The 21,571-nt window shown below is 53.9% G+C and overlaps 2 protein-coding genes across 13 annotated transcripts in view; one reads left to right on the forward strand and one right to left on the reverse strand.

Annotated features, from left to right (window-relative positions):
• Positions 1-8,785, forward strand: part of ASXL1 (ASXL transcriptional regulator 1) — an 85,464-nt gene extending 76,679 nt beyond the window's left edge. For all 6 annotated transcript variants that reach the window (XM_061127048.1, XM_061127046.1, XM_061127049.1 and 3 more), the window contains 5 exons: positions 1,187-1,350; positions 1,467-1,563; positions 3,325-3,430; positions 3,728-4,358; positions 4,851-8,785. In XM_061127048.1, the coding sequence (XP_060983031.1) occupies positions 1,187-1,350; positions 1,467-1,563; positions 3,325-3,430; positions 3,728-4,358; positions 4,851-7,733 (3,881 nt within the window). In that variant the 3' untranslated portion in view covers positions 7,734-8,785. The remainder of the gene's footprint in view (positions 1-1,186; positions 1,351-1,466; positions 1,564-3,324; positions 3,431-3,727; positions 4,359-4,850) is intronic.
• Positions 8,786-16,950: 8,165 nt separating this feature from the next.
• NOL4L (nucleolar protein 4 like) overlaps positions 16,951-21,571 on the reverse strand; it is a 125,727-nt gene continuing 121,106 nt past the window's right edge. For 4 of the 7 annotated variants that reach the window (XM_061127059.1, XM_061127062.1, XM_061127064.1 and 1 more), the window contains 4 exons: positions 21,327-21,449; positions 20,711-20,909; positions 20,122-20,223; positions 16,951-17,357 (listed from right to left, as the gene is read on the reverse strand). In XM_061127059.1, the coding sequence (XP_060983042.1) occupies positions 17,137-17,357; positions 20,122-20,223; positions 20,711-20,909; positions 21,327-21,449 (645 nt within the window). In that variant the 3' untranslated portion in view covers positions 16,951-17,136. The remainder of the gene's footprint in view (positions 17,358-20,121; positions 20,224-20,710; positions 20,910-21,326; positions 21,450-21,571) is intronic. The other 3 variants (XM_061127060.1, XM_061127058.1, XM_061127061.1) reach the window with 3 other exon arrangements.

Genomic DNA, 21,571 nt, shown 5'->3' on the forward strand with positions numbered 1-21,571 from the left:
CCCTGCCTGTAAGGGGCCCCCGCAGGCCTAGAGATGATGATGTCTTCTGCTCCACTTTGTAGTTTCTTTGGTTTGATTTTACTTCTCTGGTGGCCCTCTATTTTTTTTATTTTCTTTGGCTTTCAGCTTATAGTTTGGTTATTTCACAGAGAGTTTTCTCTGCTAGACTGAGAGGACTCCCTGTGGGCACAGATGGTGCCACAGTGCTTCTTGTATGTCCCTGTAAGGGCCTAGCCTCCACCTGCCTTGATATGGCTCAGAAAGTGCTCAAGTGAGTGAACTTCTCAGTGGAGCATTCCAGCATTTGTTTTCTTTCTTGGGTAGCATCCTGCCAAGTTTGTTCTCCACATCTGTAGTCTCCATCAGATGCCGTTGTTTATAACCTAGTTAGTATGTGGGGTGGGAGCCATCCATTTGGGGCATGCAAATAAATTCAGTAGCGTGCACCCCGTATCCCCAGTGGTGCACTTAGCAAGGCTAGTATGCCGTTTGCTACTTCTGGCTTTATGTCTCAAAGCCCACATGCTGCATTTTTGTAGAAGGGTCCCGTGAAACCATTAGGAAGACTAACCTTGGCTTCTGAGGATGAGAATAAGCCATTGCCCCAGTGGCAGCAAGGTTTGCTGTCCTGCAGCTTCTCCAGCTCCTCAGCAGTGCTCCATTTCAGTCTCACTAGTCTGTATCCCATTGGCAGAAGCTTTTGTGAGAGGTATTGACATTTCAGTGGACTTTCAACAACTCTTACTACCTTTCTGCATGGAGGGCTAGACCTCTCCAGCCCCTTTACAGAAGACTTCAGTAGATTTTTCTGTAGGACACTCACTGGGTTTGCTTTTAGACAACTTCCGTAATTTCTCCCATTGACTTCGTGGAGCCTGTTCTCCAGCTTTGGGAGGGAAGCTCAGAGTCTGCCCCTGGCCTGAGTTTCTCTGAGAAGAGTGTCCCTTCAGGCTGTGACACAGTGTGCTACAGAGTCTTGTCTGAGGTGATGCCAGCCCAAGTGTTCTCTGAAGTTCGATGGTAGCCAATAGGTTAGACTAGACTGGATGATTGAGCAGAATGTGTGCAGATAAGCTCTGGGTAGCTTGGGTGCTGCCACCAAAGTTTTCCCTCAGTTGGCATTAGCTTTTTTGCTTTAAGAAGCTGAAAATGTACATTTTGTTTCTTACGGCTTGAAAAATTATAGGTCAAATGAAGCGCAACAGAGGGGAAGAGATAGATTTTGAGACGCCTGGGTCCATTCTTGTCAACACCAACCTCCGGGCCCTGATCAACTCGCGGACCTTCCATGCCCTGCCGTCCCACTTCCAGCAGCAGCTCCTCTTCCTCCTGCCAGAAGTAGACAGACAGGTATGGATGGGAGGCTTCCTCTCTGTGCTCTCTGCACCAACTTCTGTTCTCTTTCTAAGATTCTTTATTGTTTGTTTTCATTCATGTGCCTTTTTTTTTGGCCTCATTCCTTCTAGGTGGGGACTGATGGCCTGTTACGTCTCAGCAGCAGTGCGCTGAACAATGAGTTTTTCACCCACGCAGCGCAGAGCTGGAGGGAACGCCTGGCTGATGGTGAGTCGACACTCATCCCGGTGGCTTGAGAGGCGCCTGCCACGTGTGCTGTCACTTGTCTCCTGGGGTCTAAAATCCAAACACTCAGTTTGCAATGATCTTTTTTTTTTTCCGAGAAGTATTGAGTATAAGGCAGGCTTTCCTCTAATTGATGTGGTGGATATAGTACCCCATAGCTTTGAAGAAGCTTCAAGAGTGTTTTAGCTTTCACTGTTTCGTGTGTATATATATTCATCTGTGTTGCCTCTTCATCATTAAAACTGTAAACTCCTATTCTTTCCAGTAACCATGGCATTGACCTGCTTTTCAGGTTCCACCAGGTCCTCTTGTCTTTTTAGACATTGTTGCTTGGAATGAGTATTAGCTTCTTTGTAATATTTTTTGGCTGCACAGTGTGTGGGATCTTAGTTCCCTGACCGGGAACTGAACCCGTTCCCCCTGCAGTGGAAATGCAGAGTCCTAACCACAGGGTCGACTTCCCTGGTGGCTCAGATGGTAAAGCGTCTGCCTACAATGCGGGAGACCCGGGTTCAATCCCTGGGTCAGGAAGGTCTCCTGGTGAAGGGAATGGCAACCCACTCCAGTATTCTTGTGCCCTCCCCCGCCCCCCAAAAGTGGCTCAAAGAAATATTGGGCTTCCCTTGTAGCTCAGTCAGTAAAGAATCTGCCTGCAGTGCAGGAGACCTGGGTTCAATCCCTGGGTCAGGAAGATCCCCTGGAGAAGGAAATGGCAACCCACTCCAGCATTCTTGCCTGGAAAATCCCACGGACAGAGGAGCCTGGAAGGCTGCAGTCCATGGGGTCGCAAGGAGTCGGGCACAACTGAGCGACTAACACTTAGTAACCACAGGGCTGCCAGGGAAGTCCTGATGGTTAGCTTCTCATAATTCAGTTTTGTGGGGAGGCCATATCCGGTTGAGACCCTAGGACCTCTCTCCTGGCTTGATGATTTGCTTGGAGGACTGAGCCCATAGTTGTTCTCACAGCTGTAATTTACTTCAGCAAAGAATACAGACCAAAATCAGCAAAGGGAAACGAGGGAAGCCAGGCGCACGGTTCCCAGACCCTCTCCCCGCGAAGTCCCACCAGATGTGCTCAGCTCCCTCAGCAGGGAGTTGTGAGCATGTAAGTGAAGGGTGGTCCACCGGGAAGCTCATCCAGAACTCAGTGCCTCATGTTTTTATTGGGAGCTGATCATGTAGGAAGCCTCTGCCTGGTGTGTACCTGAATTCCAGATTCCCCAAAGGAAAGCAGGCGCTCACCATTAAACCATCTGGTTTGCATAAACTGTTTAGGCACAGTGAGCCATTCTTGTCAGCTGGGGGTGGGAACCCTCCTGAAATCCCATTTCCCAGATGTTAGCCAAGGGCCAGCTTGTCAGCAGGCCTGTCTCAGCCTGCTCTGTTAACTTCTCCCTGTGTGTGGAGTAAGAACGGTTCTCTTGTTGATTGGTTTTGTTCTGCTTTTTTGATCAGTGTGTTGCTTGCTTTCCAAGGACTGATGACCCTGGAGAGAGGAGTCAGTTTCCCTTATAATTGACGTGTTAGTTCTGTCCTGAGTAAGGGGGGGACGTGAGAAGGCCTGGGAGGGAGCCAGGAGCCGGCGTGAAGATAGTGAGGGGTAGGAAATTATTTCCAAGCTCACCAAACCCACGTGTTGTTTTGTAAACTCCTGACATGGTAGAACAGCAGGATTTGGCTTTTTCTGAGGCAGACATTAATCTCCTTAATGTGCCACTCGAAAAGTTTTGTTTCTCTCTAGGTGAATTCACTCATGAGATGCAGGTCAGGATACGACAAGAAATGGAGAAGGAAAAGAAAGTGGAACAATGGAAAGAAAAGTTTTTCGAAGACTACTATGGACAGAAGTAAGGCCCTGGGTGCTATGAGTTGTGGTGTAGCTTCTGGGGATGGTGAGGGGCGTGGGGACGGTGGGCAGAAGCAGGTATTCTCAAAGCTGTGCGTGTTGCTATGTTTTCTGAGAACTGGAGATCGCAGTGACTCTCATTTGACTTGATGCCATTCGCGAGGAAGCTGACATAGGATTTTGTATGGTTACCATGCAGATTGGTTTTGTTCTGAGAATTCTAATATCTGAGTGTATGTCATACGTAGGAGATGTGCTCTCTTTGCCCTGTAGCTGACAATCTGACTTTGGTTTGCAGGTTGGGTTTAACCAAAGAAGAGTCATTGCAGCAGAATGTGGGCCAGGAGGAGGTTGAAATCAAGAGTGACCTGCATGTCTCAGAATCAACACGACCGCAGCGTGGCCCGGCCACCCGGCAGCGAGATGGGCATTTCAAGAAACGCTCTCGGCCAGATCTTCGAACCAGGGCCCGAAGGAATCTGTACAAAAGACAGGAGCCAGAACAAGCAGAGATCGCTAAAGACACACAGTCTGTGGCACCAGACATCCCCCTCCACAAGGACGGAGAGGCTAAGACCGACGCAGCAGGGGTGGGCAGCCCCCACCCACCTGGCACGTCCTCCGCAGCATCCAACCCAGAGAGTCCCGAATTCCCGGCGGAAACTGTGGCCTCCCGGCTCCAGCCCAGTCCCAACGACCCAGCACGTGTTTCCGCATCTCCAGACAGAATTCCCAGCTTGCCGCAGGAGACCGTGGATCAGGAACCCAAGGATCAGAAGAGGAAATCCTTTGAGCAGGCAACCTCTGCCTCCTTTCCCGAAAAGAAGCCCCGGCTTGAAGATCGTCAGTCCTTTCGTAACACAATTGAAAGTGTTCACCCCGAAAAGCCACAGCCCACCAAAGAGGAGCCCAAAGTCCCGCCCATCCGGGTAGGTGGCTGTGTGATCTTGGCTGCCCTGAACCCCGGCCTTTGAAGGACAGGAGATTTGTGGGGCTCCTTTATAGGGACAGAAGGCCCGGGGCCCTTGTGCTAATTATGTGAGAGTGTAGAGCTCTCTATAGAGAGCTGTTCTTGAGACAGACTTGAATAGCCCAGGGCTAAGGTTCTTCTCTTCCTCACTTGGTTGTTCACCATTATTTCTACAGGTCAGAACCCTGAGGGGTTTTAAAATCTTTTACTAAGTGGTGGTAGATTCTTTGTGTAGTGACTCGCACCGTCCCACCAGAAATTAAATTTAAGAGTGTGGAACTTAACAGCCCTTGAGCAGGGTCTTTTCAGAATGGTGTGGTGTCTTGGACAGCTATGAAATGAATTGATTCTCTAGGCCATGACTTTTAAGCTGCTAGGGTCCCAGTTTAGCTTTACAGTTTCTAGGTCAGAGCACTCAGTCAATTAAAACTGTTCTGTTCTTCTCTTGCAGATTCAACTTTCACGTATCAAACCACCCTGGGTGGTTAAAGGTCAGCCCACTTACCAAATATGTCCCCGCATCATCCCCATCACGGAGTCCTCCTGCCGGGGCTGGACTGGTGCCAGGACCCTTGCAGACATTAAAGCCCGTGCTCTGCAGGTCCGAGGGGCGAGAGGCCACCACTGCCATCGAGAGGCGGCCACCACTGCCATCGGAGGTGGGGGTGGCCCGGGTGGAGGTGGCGGCGGGGCCACCGACGAGGGAGGCGGCAGAAGCGGCGGCAGTGGTGATGGTGGTGCGGCCCGTGGCCACCCTGAGCCCCGGGGAGCCCCGGGTGCCCCTGGAGAGTGTGCGTCAGATCTACAGCGAACACAACTACTGCCGCCTTGTCCTCTAAATGGGGATCATGCCCAGGCTGAAACTGCCACGTCCAGAGCCAGGAGAGAGGACCTAGCTTCTCTCAGAAAGGAGACAAGCTGTCCACTGCAGAGGGTCCCAGATGGCCCCAACAGCGGGCTGGAAGATGCCTCCCGACTCCCTATTGCACCCACTCGGGACGCGCCATGCCAGGCTCTGCCCCCACTGCCCTCTAGAATCCCGGAACCTGAGAGGTTAGTTGAGCAGCTTGTGTTGCATCCAGAAGGTAGAACTGAATGTGAGTCTGCTACCACTGCCTGGGAAAGGGGTGATGGGGAGCCAGCACCTACGGTCCCCTCAGAGAACAGTCCTGTTCAGGCTCTGGCGGGGCCTGTTGGAGTAGAAGAAGGAACTGGCCAGGCTCCAGACAGTGGCAGTAATCCCACCATGAAGGATCCTGTGAACATGACCCCCAGTTCCATCCCCGAATCATCCTTGGCCAGTTGCCTGCAGGACAGACCATTTGATGATGAATCAGAACTTGGTGACTCGGGCCCACCCACAAGGGAAAGTGCTTCTAGACAGGAAGACTTGAAAACGGAGGCTCCTGTCTCCCCTGGTGCTGCTCCTTGGAGGCCTGGCCTGTCAAATGATGAGGCAGGGGGACAGCCTGAACCCGACTCCAGAGAAGAGGTCCCATCCGTTATGTCCCAGGTCAGAGAGGAGTGGGGGAAGGCGGCCCCCCTCATCCTGGCATCACCTGTGGGCCTGACGGCAGAGGAGGGTCTGGATCCCCCCGGCCACTTGGCTTCACTCTGGACAGTGCACTCCGGCTGTGTTGACAGCAGCAGCAGCGACTGCAGACAGCTGGAAGGTGAAAAGCCCAGAATCAATGGAGACTCGGAAGCTCTGAGTCCTCACAGTGAGTCAACAGACACTGCCTCTGACTTTGAAGGCCACTTCTCCGAGGACAGCAGTGAGCCTGAGCCTAGTGAAACCTTGGGGCCGAAGAGGTCCTCAGCAGTAGAGCAGGGTGAGAAACACAATTGGAACCGCTGTGCCTCGCTCTCCAAGGTGAATGGTGACCTGAATCTGGTCACCAGGACAGATGGGATGGTTGCTCCTCAGAGCTGGGTGTCTCGAGTATGTGCAGTTCCCCCAAAGATCCCGGACTCCCTGCTGCTGGCCAGTCCTGAGTACCAGCCAAGGCCCGTGTCCCTGGGCAGGCCTGTGTCCTCAGTGGAGGCTGCTAACCCCTTGGTGATGCAGTTGCTGCAGGGCCACTTGCCCCTCAAGAAGGTTCTCCCTCCAGCCCACGGTGGCAGCAAACCCGAACCCCCACGACTCCCGCTGACAGCAGAGCAGAGCCCTGGTGGCTCCCTGGGGCTGGGGTCATTGCAGGATCCTGGGGAGAACAGGTGCGAAGTTGGCAAGAGCAGTCCAGAGTCTCTGCTACCTGAGAGCTGTGAAGCAAGTACCGGCTTTGCCCGGCTGGAGGCCAGCCAGGCTCCTGGGGCGCCCCTCAAGATGTCCAAGAACGCCCTGAGTTTAGACTCTCTGTATCCAGTGACCAATCCAGTGGCTGCCTCTGGGAAAGCAGAAGTGGATTTCAAAGAGCAGTTACCTCCCTTCAGGAAGGTAGACCGTGACCTGACCCAGTGCAGTGTTTCAGGTGCTGCCCCAGGTGTGAGTCCGGGAAATCTCACTACCTCGAGAGCCCGTCTTTTCTCATCTCCAAGTGTGGTCTCCTCGGGTCCTGATCAGGCAGGTCGGGCCCTGGGGGATCAGAACAATGCGGGAGGCCAAGGGAAGAAGCTCTTTGGCTCCAAGAACGCGGCTGCAGCCATTCAGTACCCCCGGCTGGTGGAGCCAACACCACTGCCTGCGGAGACCCCTCCTGCTTTTCCCAATAGGAAGTCAGGGCCAGGCAAAACCTCTCTGTCTGGTGGGGTGCAGACTGCCAGGGAAGACTGGGCCCCAAAGCCACCGCCTGCTTCTGTTGGCAGCATCAAGAGCGAGAAGACTCTTGGTGGAGGACCTCTCAAGGCGGATGCAGAGAACAGAAAGGCAGTGGGGCCTGGTCCCCGGGAGCTGGTGGATCACTTGCAAGGGATGCCCTTTGTCCTTGATTTGCCCTTCTGGAAATTGCCCCGGGAGCCCGGGAAAGGGCTCAGTCAGCCTCTGGAGCCTTCTTCCATCCCCTCCCAACTCAACATCAAGCAGGCGTTTTATGGGAAGCTTTCCAAACTCCAGCTAAGTTCCACCAGCTTTAATTATTCCTCCGGCTCCCCACCCTTTCCCAAAGGCCTGGCTGGAAGTGTGGTGCAGCTGAGCCACAAAGCGAACTTTGGGGCGAGCCGCAGCGCATCGCTGTCCTTGCAGATGTTCGCCGACAGCGGCGCAGTGGAGAGCATCTCGCTGCAGTGCGCCTGCAGCCTGAAGGCCATGATCATGTGCCAGGGCTGCGGCGCCTTCTGTCACGATGACTGTATTGGACCCTCAAAGCTCTGTGTATTGTGCCTTGTGGTGAGATAATAAATTATGGCCATGGGAAAAGTTGTATATTTAGTGTGTGTATTTTGATAATGATGGATCTTAAATCTGTATACAGAATATCATTGATAAAACAGACTCTGTCTCTCTAGGCAAGAGTTGTCTTGCCGCTCCCTGAAATCTATAGTGCTAAAACCTCTTGGCCACTTGTCGGTCCTTTGGGTCTTGCTGGAAGGGTTTCCTACAGGGCAGCTCGCTGCGCTGCCCAAAGCCGGCCGGCTAGCCCGAGCTCTCGTCACAGAGACAGAGCCTGGTGCGATGTGGGGGAGCCTCCCTGAGACTCAGAGGGCCTCGAAACTGAAGCAAGAAGGTTGTGTTCTCCACCCAGGGCACTAACCTACCCGAACTGAGTAGAAATGTCAGTCTTCCACTGCCCCCTCCGTCTTTCCTCCGGCTGCTCCTCTGGGGAGTTAATGGGGAAGAAGCCAGCACAGGGTTAAAGCAGCTCCCAGCAGTGCCCACCAGGGGGCTTAAGCACCTGCTGACCTCAGGGTCACAATCAGTCATTTGCCAGTTGATGGAGCCAGTTTGATCTTCGGTTCTGTTGCTGTTGCCGAGGCCAATTTGGGACTTACCTGTCTGAATAACCCACTGGCCTGCAGGAGCTTTCGGAACCTCCAACAGACCTGCTTGGACAACAGGTCAGGGCTAAGATTGTCTTTCCTCCTTGTAAGTCAGGTGTCCAGACGTTTGGCAGGTGACTTCATCTGCTCAACACCTTGGGCATCACTTTGGACTCTGCGGGAGTGGGCATCTCCAACACACCTGTGTATGTGAAAGTCATTTTACATTTCAAAGCAGTGTGTTTTTCTTATTTTTATATTTTTAACTCTTTATCCTTGGATGTATAAAGTGAACTTTTGGCTTCTGTAAGTATGCTCTATGCACCTCTGATGTTTTACCATATATTTATATGTTGTACACAGTACTGGCCGATTCTGTAAATGGATGTATTGTACAGAGAACACGAACGACTCTCCCTTATCTCACGTCTTCAGCATCGTTGCATTAAAGTGGTGTAATTGACTTCTCTCCACCCGTGTCAGAGCCACTGCATGCTGTGCTGCCCGACATGAGGGTTGGAGCGATTGACTTACAACCTGCCGGTTGTCCCGGTGTCCGGTCACCGGTGGGCCTGCTGCAGGTGCGGAGCCCCCGGCAGCCTGGCCACTTGTTGCTGGGCAGACGCGTCTTGCTCCTCATCTCTTCTCCAGCCTTCACTGGCAGCTTGCTGCCGTGTGTGACAAATCACCACCACCAGTGTTAAGTGCTTCTGAATTCTAGGGTGAGCGCCCTGGGCAGCCCCCAGGTGGGCCTTCCGTTCCCAGCTCCAGGCTCACCACCTGTCAGCGGTAACCCGGGACCACACTCTCCTGGGGCCACAGGGCTCCAGTGGACACACCTGTGACAGCAGGTTAAGGAAGAAACAGCTGTGCCAGCCTCCGGCCTCTCTCCCAACATCTTTCCAGCAAGTAGATGTCTCCAGAGCTGTCTCACCTCCCTGCTTCCTGCCTTACTTGTACCTTGAGTTGTGAGTTGAGCATCCTCCTTGTTGAACTTAGGTCTCCCTGTGCGAGTGCTTCTGTGTGAGCTGTGAAATTGGTATGACTTCAGCAAGCCTCATTTCATCTGAAAGGTCTTGTCTTTCCCCTACTTCTCCTCCAGTGTGGCATTTGTGTCATCTGCAGCATGAGTGGGAAGTTGGCAAAGACATAGTGGTGATTTAAGTGCAGTATTGGCCAAGTCCCGGTTGTCAACTTCAAGTCTTGTTTACCAAAGACAGGGAGCAGAGGCCCAAGCGTGTTTGATCCTCTTCCTTCTGCTGTGACCTTTGGGGCCACTCGAGGGGACAGTTGGAAACTGGTCCGCCAGGGAAAGCACTGCTCTTGTATGTCTCTGTGGTCTTGGAAAAATAAACCTGTACAACGTGCACTTGTCTCTGTCATCTTCTGCGGCCGTCTTGCTAGGCTGGGAGGAAGGTCAGGTTGAAAGGGAAGAAACTGGCTCCCCTCACCTCGGCGTTGGAGCTGACATTTCTGTGTGCAGAGTTCTTTTGTGAGGTGGGTTCCGAAGGCATGACTTGTCAGTGTCGTGGGTCTTCTTCACGCCCTGTGCGTGAGGTGGTCAACATACCCATTATCCACCATGTGGACTGGAAAGCAGAAATCGCGTGTGAGCAGTGAGGTTCCTTTTCTCTTGAGAATCCAATCGTGAACTGTGACATCCCTCTACAACTGTTCATCCTAACTGCCTCGCTGAGCCTGAGGTTGCCTGAGAGATTCCTGGATATCTGCGGGGAGGGTGGCAAGCAGCAGGGAGGGTGGGGCTGGCCTGAGATACGGGGTCTGGTGCTGGTTGATGAGCCTGAGTGGATAGAAGACCTTTGACACTAAAGGTTAATTAAAGTACGTATCCATTCATTTCCTGTGAACTGGAGAAAGTAGATCTTGTGTGTGGGGCAGTAACAAGCTGTAATCCTGTGGTGCTGCTGTCTGATCAAGGTGTGGGTGGAGAAATCAAGGTCGGGGGCTTTGTGGTGACAGGTGACAGTCTGGTGGTGGTGACGTGCTTGTGCCTTCACGTCTCGGAATCGGCTCACTTCTGCAGCCGCTTAGAACGCAGTCAAAGCCTTGCATCTCATCAGGAGGGTGGAATGGTTTTGAGGGGGCCTGGCTGCCTGCCAGTACGGTGGTAGGGGCAAGTATCAGCTTCTGGTAACTCTCCTCTCTGATTTGGGTTACTAGTTGCTGCTTCATAAAACTGTAGTGTGTGGTCCCTAGGGGGTGCTCCAGCCTGCCCACTTGCCCAAGGCCAAGACCCTAGCTCTGTGAACGTACAGGAGAGCACAGTACAGCGCCTGGCGCTTGTTTGACCCTCACCCCCCAGAGAGCAGCTGTGGAGAGGCGACCCGTGTGGTGTGCTGAGTGCTGGTGCAGGCAGAGCAGGCATCTCCACGGTTGAGTGCGTAGTCCTGGGTTTGGAGATGGGTCCGTGGGAGGAGAGGCTTACTTACATGGTCCGAAGGATGAGGAAACAGACTTTCAGAATTTGGAAGGAGTGCTGTCTTACTGGCCTGGCACAGGGTCATCTGTTGGTTTCATGTTCAGTCTTCACATGTAAAAGTCAGACCCTGCTTGAGAGGGGTGCTTGCATGTACATGTGTTCTTGTGTGTGTGTGTGTGTACTCAGTCCTTTGGGCTTCGGGGACCGAAGCATGTGCCTGCCCTGGGCCCTGAGAGGAGGCGGCCTGGGCTGTATGTGTGGGTGGGTGTCATTTAAATTGATGGAGCGGATAGGCTCTGTGACCCTGGAGGTTAATATTTGAAACCAAACAGTGTCAGTGACCTGTGCGTCCTCATTTCTTTGCGCATCATTTTGAAAGCATGGAATGAACATCTCTTGAGAACCAGAAGGTGTAGATGGTGTAAGGAAGTGACAGACAGCTGAAAGTGCAGTGCTTCTTAACTTTCTTGGGAACACAGGCTCCTTTGAGAGCCCAGTGGGAGCTCTGTACCTTCTTCCCCCAGGAGTGCACGCGTGCACACACACACGCACAAAGTGGTCTGTATTATTTCAGATGGGTTACGAGCACCCGCTACCCTGCCCTGGCAGCTGGAGTCCCTCACTGAAGAATGAAGAACCCCGCTGACTGATACTAAACCTAGTAAGAGCTGGGTTTATACAGAAGAGGGGAGAGATGACTTTGCAAGGGGTTCTCCTTCAGTTTCCTGTAACTACTGAGCTTCCTCAATGCATTTAAATTACTTTAAAACTGCATTACAGGCACAGTCTCCTGCCCCCCTGGTTGAGCATGCTGAGCTTCACCTGCTGTCACTGAGTGGCCTTGAGCTCACTGTTGACAACAGGGATGCCTGTTTGATGTTATGCTCTCCACGCCATACCAGTGCTCTGGAGCCCCATTTCAAGAAGCCAGACTGGAACCAGCCCTTCTGTGTCCACAAGCGTCTCCTCGGATCCCAGGGCCTGCACCGCTGTGACTTCACCTGGAGGTAAGTGCTTCCCACTGGGCCAGCGCAGACTGTGTGCATGTGGCCCGCTGTGTTGTCCCAGGAGGGGGTGTGGGATTTGTGGTCCCAGGGTCTAGACTAAAAGTGTGGTGGACCCCTCTCCTTTTATCTGTTATTTGGCTACTGCACAGAGTTTCACTGTAAAAAAAAAAAAGATTCTTTTGCCATTACAAAAAAATGTTTACAGAACTGCCATACAGTGTGTGTGCATACATGTAATAGTAAGTTGTATTTATGCTTTTAACTCACACGGAATTGTTTTTAAACTTGTGACAATCAGGTTTGGCCCCAGTCAGTTGCTGCAAGTTTTCCTTAAAGTTTAACCTCAGTTATATGTAGGATGGAAAAAAAAAAAGGCTGCACACACATCGTCTTTGAAAGAAAAAGCAGCTTTTTTGCTTCCTTTAAGATGGGATCCCAGGTTTTGGTCAAATGGAGTGTCAAGTCCTGATGGTTCAGGACCAGGGACAGTGTTTCCTCGGTTTCCCCAGCCTGCGCTTAGAGACTGCCGCCTGAGTCTGGTTTCAGCCCATTGAAGAGCTGCGCCCTTGCGGGGAATGGGAGTGGGGAAAGGATGGTTTGCAGGGAAACGGCTGCATCTAAGACCTTGCTTGAGCACTGGCCACATTCAGGTGAGGCATGCACTTGGCATGCCCTTTTCCTCATCTGCAAGTGGGGCTAGAGCACCTCCCTGGGCAGGCAGCCATGAGACATGAGATTTCAATTCAATGTGTGCCTGTGCTGGGCACATAATGAAGACCAGGAAAGGTCCATTTCTTTCTCTTTCTGATGGGTGAGGCGCCAAAAAAAGTAACTAGTTCATTTGTTCAAAATCTAGCAAGGATCTTCTGTATGCTAGTTTATTGGCTACTGGTAGAAGGGTTGTTTTGGGGCCAAACAAGTTGGAGGGAACAGAACTGGCTGGCCATGCTGTTGTGGACAGGACACAATGGAAATAAAGCATTCGGTTTGTTATTCAGTGTTTATTAAGTAGATTCAGTCTTATATATGATATACAGATTCAAAAGAAAAAGGATTCCACATACTTATGAAATCAGTGCATTTAGCAAGTAATACCATGGAGATAACAGCTCGATTAACAGCTCATTGGTCTTTTGTTAAGTGAGGGGAGAGGGAGTTGGCCTGTGCTAGTCATTCCACAAACAAAACAGAATTGAGTTGCATCACATAGAGAAGACACATTCTAAGAATTAAAATATTAAGCCACATTTACTGGAAAAACTCACTATAGAGAACACAAATCATTTTTATAGAGCATTGAGGAGGAAGTCCTCACCTGCTTAGAAGAGCCACGTTAAGTTGCATAGGTGCATATCTGTAAAAATATAATTTAGAGGTGAAGCCATTGACGAAGTAATAGAGTCACCTTTAAAAGTTGGTGCCATCTGCTGTTTGCCTTAAGTGCCATATGCTTACTGTCTGGAGCCCCCTGCCCCTCCCCAGAGGTCATGCCTCGTGAACCAGCTGCCTCTAGGGGACCCTGAAGAAATGCTTCTACCATCTGCATTGGAAAGTCTTAAAACTCATCTCAGGTAGAGAACTTGGCCTCTTCCCAAATGTGTCCAAGGGGATTGGCAACCCTCTTGGGTTGTCCCTGAACCTTGGGTGGCTTGATCCTAAAGGTCCCATGAGTCAGCATGACCTTCCCATTCCCAGGCTGCCAGGAGAAGAGCTCTTTCCACCCCAGCTCGGCAGCCAAGTTCTGCTGTCCCGTTTCACAAGTCCACGCAGTTACCCTCCCGCCGCCACCAAGAAGTCTCCCTTCTGAGCCCTGCTCTTAAATGGACCACATGACACAGGCACATGGCCATCTGCCGCACAGAGATTTTTCTGAGCTTAGATAAGTATTTTTCAGCAAATCCGAGTTCTGTGTGGTATAGGGTTTTTGTTTTTGTTTTTAGGTGGAAACGTAGGTAAAACGTGAGAGGTTTTTGTTTTGTGGCTTTGCTAAGCAGATGAGCTTAGTGAGGTGCACCTTCCTCCTCAGGAGCGAGTCTTGCAGGACACACAGGGACCGGGGCATCTGTACATGTAAACAGTACACTTTCACTGAGTCCAAAATTAGGAGCAAAAATACAAAGGTTCACATTGGTCTTAGGTAGATACAGGCGAAAAAGGACTGAGCTGTTTAGCTCATAAACAACAAAAACAAAGTTTCTAAAGCACCACTAAATTATATAAAAATCAGACCATGGACGGATTGAAACTGGTATTCTGGTGAAATACTTTACTATCTTGTAAAAAGTTTTACAAAAAATTACAAATTAAAAGTATCAACCCTCTGAGTTCAAAGCAGCATTTTGAAAATGAACTGGTAGTTAATCCTATAACCACCCCTGGAGTGGAAAGTGGCCCTTGGGGATTGGGATGGCTGGGTTCCTCCTCTTTGAAATCCTCTAAAACCTTTCTAACCCTCTGCCGGTCCCCCTCCCCCTCAACACTGTCCTCGGGTATAAACTGAGTGGTGACGACGAAATGAACTGTAGATGGGTTATACTCTTACTGGTCTACTAAGATGATCCACCACTAAGACCAAATCCCCACTTCTCCTCTGATTCCAACCTCGTGGGATTAGTCCCCTGCGAAGACTCTGGAATTGGTGTACTACTCTAGCGTTTCCTTTTAAACTTAGGATCCCAAATCGTCAATCTGTGTCCTGAGGCCCTCCGTAAGAACTGGCTGTGGGCGCTCCCTTGGGGGAGAAGGCAGTCCCCGGGGTGGGGGAACAGCAGTGAGCGAGGTTCAGCAGAGCCAGCTCTTTGGTGCTCTCCCAAGTCAGGAGGAGAGGGACGGGGTTGATGCTGTGTCTTTTAAAACAAAAGCGAAACTGAACAAGTTCCCTGACTGGACTAGCTAATGGAATCCTGCTTCCACACAGTAACTTGCTCCTGCTCCTGCCATCACGAGAGCTTCACGTGGAGCTTCACCAGGAAGGAGCCCACCAAGAGGTGGGGTCAGCGTGACGGGACCCACTGTCCGGGAGGGGCTCTGGGAGCCCCAGTGGGCCCTGACCACTAGCACTCACTTCCTCTCTGACACACACTGAACCTACACTGTTTACGGCAGTGCTCAGGCTGCTGAAGGTGGTCAGTTAGGACAAGCTTGGCTCAAATCACAACTTCACACTGTAGCCTATACCGATCTTCACATTGAATCCCTTGTGTCGGGGGTGGCGGGAACCCCTTCCCCAATCTTTCTCACTCCTGTCTCTTACGAGAAGCGAACCATTCGTGCCTGGCCTGGGTACTGCCTTCGGGAGGAGAAACGACATGTTAAGCAGTTGATATCAAGAGTTCTAAGTAAGGCGGCGATTGTCTCTGCCAGTTTTCAACATTAAGATTTTCACAAATTGCCTGGGGTAACATTTTGCAAAAGATCTACTGATTTGTAGTATCGTTCACACACAAAAATAAATATTTACATAAATTCAAACGTCCGGGAGTAGTACTGAGCAGGTGGGGGCTGGACGTGTGGACGCTGGGGTGTGGGGGCGGCCTTGGGCGCTGGAGCTTGTGCTGTGCTGAGGGCGGGTCTCGGTGTCCTGACCGGAGCCTGGGGCCTGGTTGGATGGAAGGCAGAGGTGGTGTGGCCGGGTGGGGTGCTGGAGGCCACTTAAGAGAGAAAAGGCCACCCTCAACCTCCAGGGGCTGGAAGCAAGCAGGGGGACAGGACCCCCCCGCCCTTCCAACTTTCTGGAATCCGGGGCCCACAGCTCAAGTCCTGGATCTGAGGAGGGGGAGGCGTCCTCGCTGGAGCCCTCCCTGCCCCTCCTGAGGGCGGTCTGCCACAGTGCCGGCGGGCAGCTGGCTGCAGAGAAGCTGGTTTGGGGGGGTGGTGCCTGCTTTGGGGTCGAGTGACTCTCGAGCCTAGGGTCCCCCTGGCCCAGGCTCCCCTGGGACCTCTGCTCTGAGGAAGGAAAGGCAACGGAGGGCTTCTGCCATCTGGGCAGGGGCGGGCAGCAGCGAGCTGCTGCCATGGCTACGGAGTGTTGCATGGTGCTTGTGAGGTCTGGGCAAATCCCTGGTTTTAGCAGCACTGGTAGGTATTGCACTGAGCAAGAGGAAGTGCCTACTGGGGAGGAAGGAAACCAGGCCAGCCTTTTGTTTGCCTTTTCTCACACTCCAGGGATTATGGGTTTCTTCTAGGACTGGCCCCTTCAGAAGGGCTGGTCCTTGGAGAACCCCAGTGGCTTCTCCATTTCTCTGATGGTCCCTTTACTCCAACCACGGGGGCAGGGGGGAGGGAGCTACAGTCCGCCTGGTAGCTCACAGCTGCCTTTTCTGACAGCCAGGGTCCCTGAAGAAACAGGGGCCCTTCAAAGCTGCAGGTGTCCGAGGGGCCAGAGCCCATGCAGAGAAGTGTGCAGACCTGGCCCCTGGAGCAGGCTGAGGGCAAGGGCCCTGCTGACCAGCTGCCATCTCCCAGCTCTCTGTCCCGTCAAGTGCCGAGGCCAGGGGACAGCCAGCGGCCACTCGAGAGGGCCAAGGTCCTCCCAGGGCTCCAGCTCCTGGCCTCCTCCTCTGGACTTAGCTCCCGGGCAGACACCCTTGGGAAGGGAGGTGGGAGATGGCCGTTCAGAACGGGCTCGGGGCACACCCTGGAAAAGCCCACGCTGGAGTGTGAGGTAGAATACGGGTGACCGTGTGCCTGGGGCGTCTGTGGGGTGGGGGGTGGGGAGCCATTTTTTTCTGTCTTTGCTCTGCAGTGGGTGTGAGTGAGGCCCTCCTGCGTGGTGGTGCTGGGCACTCAGGGCCAACTGGCCCGGCGCCCCCACCGCCCCGCCCTGCCGGCCCCCAGCCCGCGCCAGTGTAGTGATACGGAACGTTAGGTCACAGGGACACAGCCTTCTGATCAGACACACACAGACTGGCAATCTGTACAAACACAAAAGAATCCATTTTCAGAAAAATAAATTACTAAGGGGAGAGGAAGAAAGGGTCCACTTTGTTTTTCTCAATAAATATGCAATTCTGCTCACCTAAGACTTGAAAGGTAATTATCTGGGGGTGGGGGGGTCTAACATCAGGGCCCACGAAGATGATTCTACATAGAGCTGTGGCCCCAGCGCCTCGTCAGGGAGGGGGAGCCCAGCCCTTCCGAAGCTGCCCCGTTGGCCTCTTCCAAGCAGGTCAGAGCACCCGTGTGGTGAGATTCCAAAAAAAAAAAAAAGTGTCCTTGTGCCCAGAGTCTCAGGCGCTTGGAGTGTGGCTTAGAAACAGCTCTTTTGGATCCACCTCTTTCAAAAAACAAAAGGTACCAAACTGGTGAGGCGGGACGCCGGTCCAGGGCTGGGAGAGCCTCCTTCCTTAGGGTAGTGCACTCCACGAGCCGCAGGGTCAGTTCTGCTGCAAAATGAGGTTTTCCAGTTCATCTGCCGAGCGCAGCAGGAAGGCGGCAGACTCTCGGTAGCCGGCGATGAGCTGCCGCACGGCGCTGATCTCGGTGGGGCTGAGCTGGGCGGTGGGCATGGTCCGGCTGGTGCTGTTGCTGGAGGGGGTGGGCGTGGGCGTGGTGGAGGTGGTGGAGGCCCCGCCTTTCATGCTGAGGTCTGTGGGCCCTGCGGACAGGGGAGCCAGGGTGAGGGGGGGCATCTTTCCCCTCTCCGGGGGACCTGAGACCCTCATCTGTCTCCATGGTTGTGCCCCTAGTGCTTCGAAAGGGTGGGTGTGTGAGGGTCGAAAGGTAAGATGGGACCCAGAGGTACCCTCCAGAGAAATCACCTTCCCTTTGCTTGTGAACAGTGGCAGCCAAGAGGGAGCCTGTAATCTAACTGAAACATACAGGGGAGGTGTGTGTTGGGCCCAGGGAGGGGCGGTGGGGTGGGGGGGTAGGGGGTAGGGGAGCGAGGTTCCTTCTCTGTCTTTTCCAAACAGCTCTACGGGGTGGGCTGTGGGTTTGGAGTCAGAAACCCAGACGGGCAGCCTGCTCGGCCACTCCACGGCCAACTCCTAACTGCCCTGGGTCCCTGGCCCTCAGCTACAGCACCAAGAGGCTGTTGTGGGGCTGAGCTACACTGATGAACCCCTCAGCGAGGCCCGGGCTGCTCAGCCTATGGGAGGGCCACTGGTAAAGGGCTTCCAGGAAACACAAAAACGCCTGAAATTTGAAAAGCATTCTTTCCAGGCGTTCAGCGAGAAGAAAGCCAAGGGAGAGGGTCTGGAGCTCAGTGTAGGAGCTGGAGCTTCCCTGGGAAGCCTCTCACCCAACTAGGTCCCTCTGCCCTGCCTGCTCTGCCCTGCGCTGAGGTTTACCTGGGTGTTTGAGGCTGCTCACCCTGACGAGCCAGCTCCTCACTACCCCATGGGTTCTGATAGCTGGTTTTACTCATCGTGGCATCTACAGTGGCAGTTTTTTGTTTTTTTGCTGCGCCACAAGTCTTGTGAGATCTCAGTTCATGACCAGGGATCGAATCCGGGCCATGGCAAGGAGACCCTGGAATCCTCACCGCTAGACCACCAGGGAGCTCCCTACAGTGACAGTTTATGTTGCCATAGAGACGGATAAACTTAGCACTGGAGACACAGACGGAAGTAACATCTTGGGAGCAATTTTGGAAACGACTATCAGTAGTAGGAACCTGCTTCAGCCCCCAAATGGGGAAGGAAGTTGGAGTCTAGGATGGGATGGTTTGTCACATGGGGCTATTTCCTCTCTCACCAGAGAATAGGGACGCCAAGGAGGTCCTAGGAACTGGCTCGATAAGGAACATCCTTGGACTTGAGGGTCAAGGGAAGTCTATTAAAACGCAGGCGGAAGGACTGGAGGTGTGAACTGCTGGGAAGAGCAGCCAAGCAGGTGGCTGATGCCTACAGTGGTGGCTGCCAGGACAGGCTGGAAGCAGGCGGGGACTCTGTACTGGGTCCTGGCTGTGGCAGAGTTAGGTGCCCTCAGGACACTGCCTGGGGATGGCAGTGGAAGGCCGGAGCGCCTGCCACAGCAGTGTGAGCAGGCCCCGGGCTTCTCTTTCCTCCCTCCACCCCCAAGCCTTGTCTTCTTTACTCCTGAGCTCAGAGCAGTCCTTCCGTCTTTCCCCGGGGGCTCTGGTTACTCAGGGTGTTGCTAGACGGCAAGTTGCCCAGCACCCCAGGCAAGACAGGTGAGCCTCAGTCTATCTGGGCTGATCTGGGTTCCCTGATCCACTCATGAGCTAAGTGAGGGGCTCTAACCCACTGACAGGACTACCCAACCAAGACGCCAAACTGACTGACCCCCTCATGTTAAGGGCTGTGGCTGGGAGGACAGTGGAATTGGGGCTGCGTGCAGTGTTCTTCCAAGTACTGGACCTAAACAGGATGTGGCTGCCCCAGGCAGGAGGTCAGCGAGCAGAACTTGGCCTCTGTGACCTCACTGCCCATGTCTAAGGAACCAGGGGAGACTGAGCTAGTGGCCTGCCTTGAAGCCTCTCTGGCAAGTGTGAACAAGCAGGCTCTCTAGAAAGGTGGAGAGCCCTGGCAGCTGTGGCCTGAGACAGGCCCTGCTGTGTGGCACCAGCTGGGGGCTTACCACCATTGCCCGCCGCCTGGGAAGGACTCTCCCCAGGCACGACAGGGGACTCTTAAGTTCCCTGCTGCAGCTCCTTCTCCAGACCCACTCTAACCGGGTCCCCACGCAGCAGGGTGGTCGGACGGTGCTTCTTCCTGGAAGGAAAGCAGCCCGCCTGGGACAGCCCTCCCCATCCTGCCTGCAGCCAGCCACTCTGGCCGCAGCCTCAGGGATTAGGGCCAGGCAGCCTCTTATTTTAGGTTAAGAGGCATTAGGAAGGATGAGAAGTTAAGCCCAGGCAGGAATCCTTCAGGGACCCTCACATATTTCCCTATGGTGGGGAGCAAGGGAAGTGGCGGGTGCTTGAGCTCTCTACCATGGGAAGGGACCCACAAGGGGTCTTCCTCCTGCGGTCAAGGACAAGGGCTTGAGAGGAAATCTCAGGCACATTCGGCCAAGACCTAGGACCAGAGTTCCCTGGCCTGCGGGTGGCACCTTCCTCTAACCTGCTCCTCAAGCAGCAGCTTGCTGTCACCATCAGCTCTTCCTCACCTCTGAATGCCCCCAAAGCACGCTGCTTTGGCTTCCTGGCCTCCACGTTAAAATCTCACCACAAGGGCGGACAGCACAACTCACAGCCTCCTTTGCTTAGGGCCTATCTGTGGCTCCCACCACACATAGGACAAAACCCAAATGCCTGACCCAAGAAGCCCCAGGATCACCCCCAGCCGCCCTTGCCAGCTCCCAGGCTGCTCCCGATGGGGGCACTTCTCTTCCCAGTTGCTCCCACCCCCCAGGCCTCCGTATGAAAGGGCCCGAGGCCTCACTCAGGGCAGCACCTGGCTCCATGGGGAGGTTTGTATCTTTGGGGGGCTGTTCCTCTCCAACACTGATCTGTGTCCCGTCTGCATCAGTCACCTGGGAAGAGTTACAGAGAGCACCTGGGGGTGGAGAGGGGACAGATGGCGAACCACTCGCTGCCCCCAGGTGACCTAGACGGGGCCCCACAGTGCTCCCTTGAACCTTCATCTCACATGTGAGGTTGTGACCTGTGGCCTGGCAGGGGAGGTGACCTGCCTGGGGCTGCATCCTGGCTCTGCCATCAATGCTGGGAGACCTGGGCACGAGACCTGGTCATTTTCAGTAAGACGAGTGCCAGGTGAGGCGCTGGGACTCTGCTCACAGTGGCAGGTGGAGGGGCAGGGAACCAGGGGGAGGCCCAGCAAGCCTCCTGGGAGGCGAGAAAGGAGTGGTATAGGTAGTGGTTTATTTTAACCTTGCCTTCCGATCTGAGGACTGGCTAAGAGGACGAGATGGGGAGGGTCCCTGTAACACAGAGGAGTCACTTTCCCGGCAGCCTCTGTCCCCACCCTCCCCCGCCACCAGGCTGCTGGTTAGGGGGCGCAGAGCCTGGTGTCCCACACTCACCGTTACTGTGATTTCCTGTTTGGAGGGAGGCAGGAGGCTGCAGGTTGCCGCCCAAGGCCCCGTAACCACGGTAACTGTAGTTGAGGCCACCGTTGACATACACGGGGTCCTGGGAGTAGGAGGCTGGCAGTGAGTAGGTGGAATGGGTGATGGCTGTGGAGTCCCGGGAGTGCTGCTTGTCCAGGGCTATGGGCTCGTCCTGTGGGGCGGGAGGGAGGTGCTGGGGAACCTCAGAGGCAGCCAGCCCTGACCACGGTTCCTGGACAGGGGGGTAGACGGTGGCCCCAGACTGGCTGGGACTCTGTGGGGACCTGCAGAGCTCTGCCTCTCTCCCTGGCTGCCTTGCCCAGGGCGTCCCCCAGACCCCCATCTCTCTTCTATGTTCTAGGCAGATTTGATCTGTTCCTGCCTGACTGAAGACCCTCTTGGGGCTCGAGACAAAGCCCAGAGGCCTTTCCGAAGTCTGCAAGGCCTTTGTGTCTGGGCTTCTCTGCCTCCCCTCTGCCCCAGCACCTCCCCTGCCTGAGGACACCCTCCCTGCTCCCTCTGCACCAGGGGCCCTGGGACCTGCGGGGTGGCCGAGGACGCCCCCCAGCAGCTGGCAGCAAGCAGGCACCTGAGAGGACTGGTAGATCTCCAGGCGCATCCTTTTGGCTGCTTTTCTTGTCTCACTCTCGCAGGCAGCTGCCAGGATGTTTTCTGCCATGGCCGAGGTCAGGTGGGGAGGTGTGGGTCTGGTCTGCAGACAGAAACGGGGATGGAGCCAGTGTTGGGGTGCAGAGTCCCCTGGCGAAGAGGTGGGCGGGGCAGGGCTGGAGTTTGAGCTCCTCTGTGAACCGGGAACCACAGTGTCTGCTTCCA

This window comes from Dama dama, chromosome 23 (assembly GCF_033118175.1).
Source record: "Dama dama isolate Ldn47 chromosome 23, ASM3311817v1, whole genome shotgun sequence".
NCBI classification, from domain to species: domain Eukaryota; kingdom Metazoa; phylum Chordata; class Mammalia; order Artiodactyla; family Cervidae; genus Dama; species Dama dama.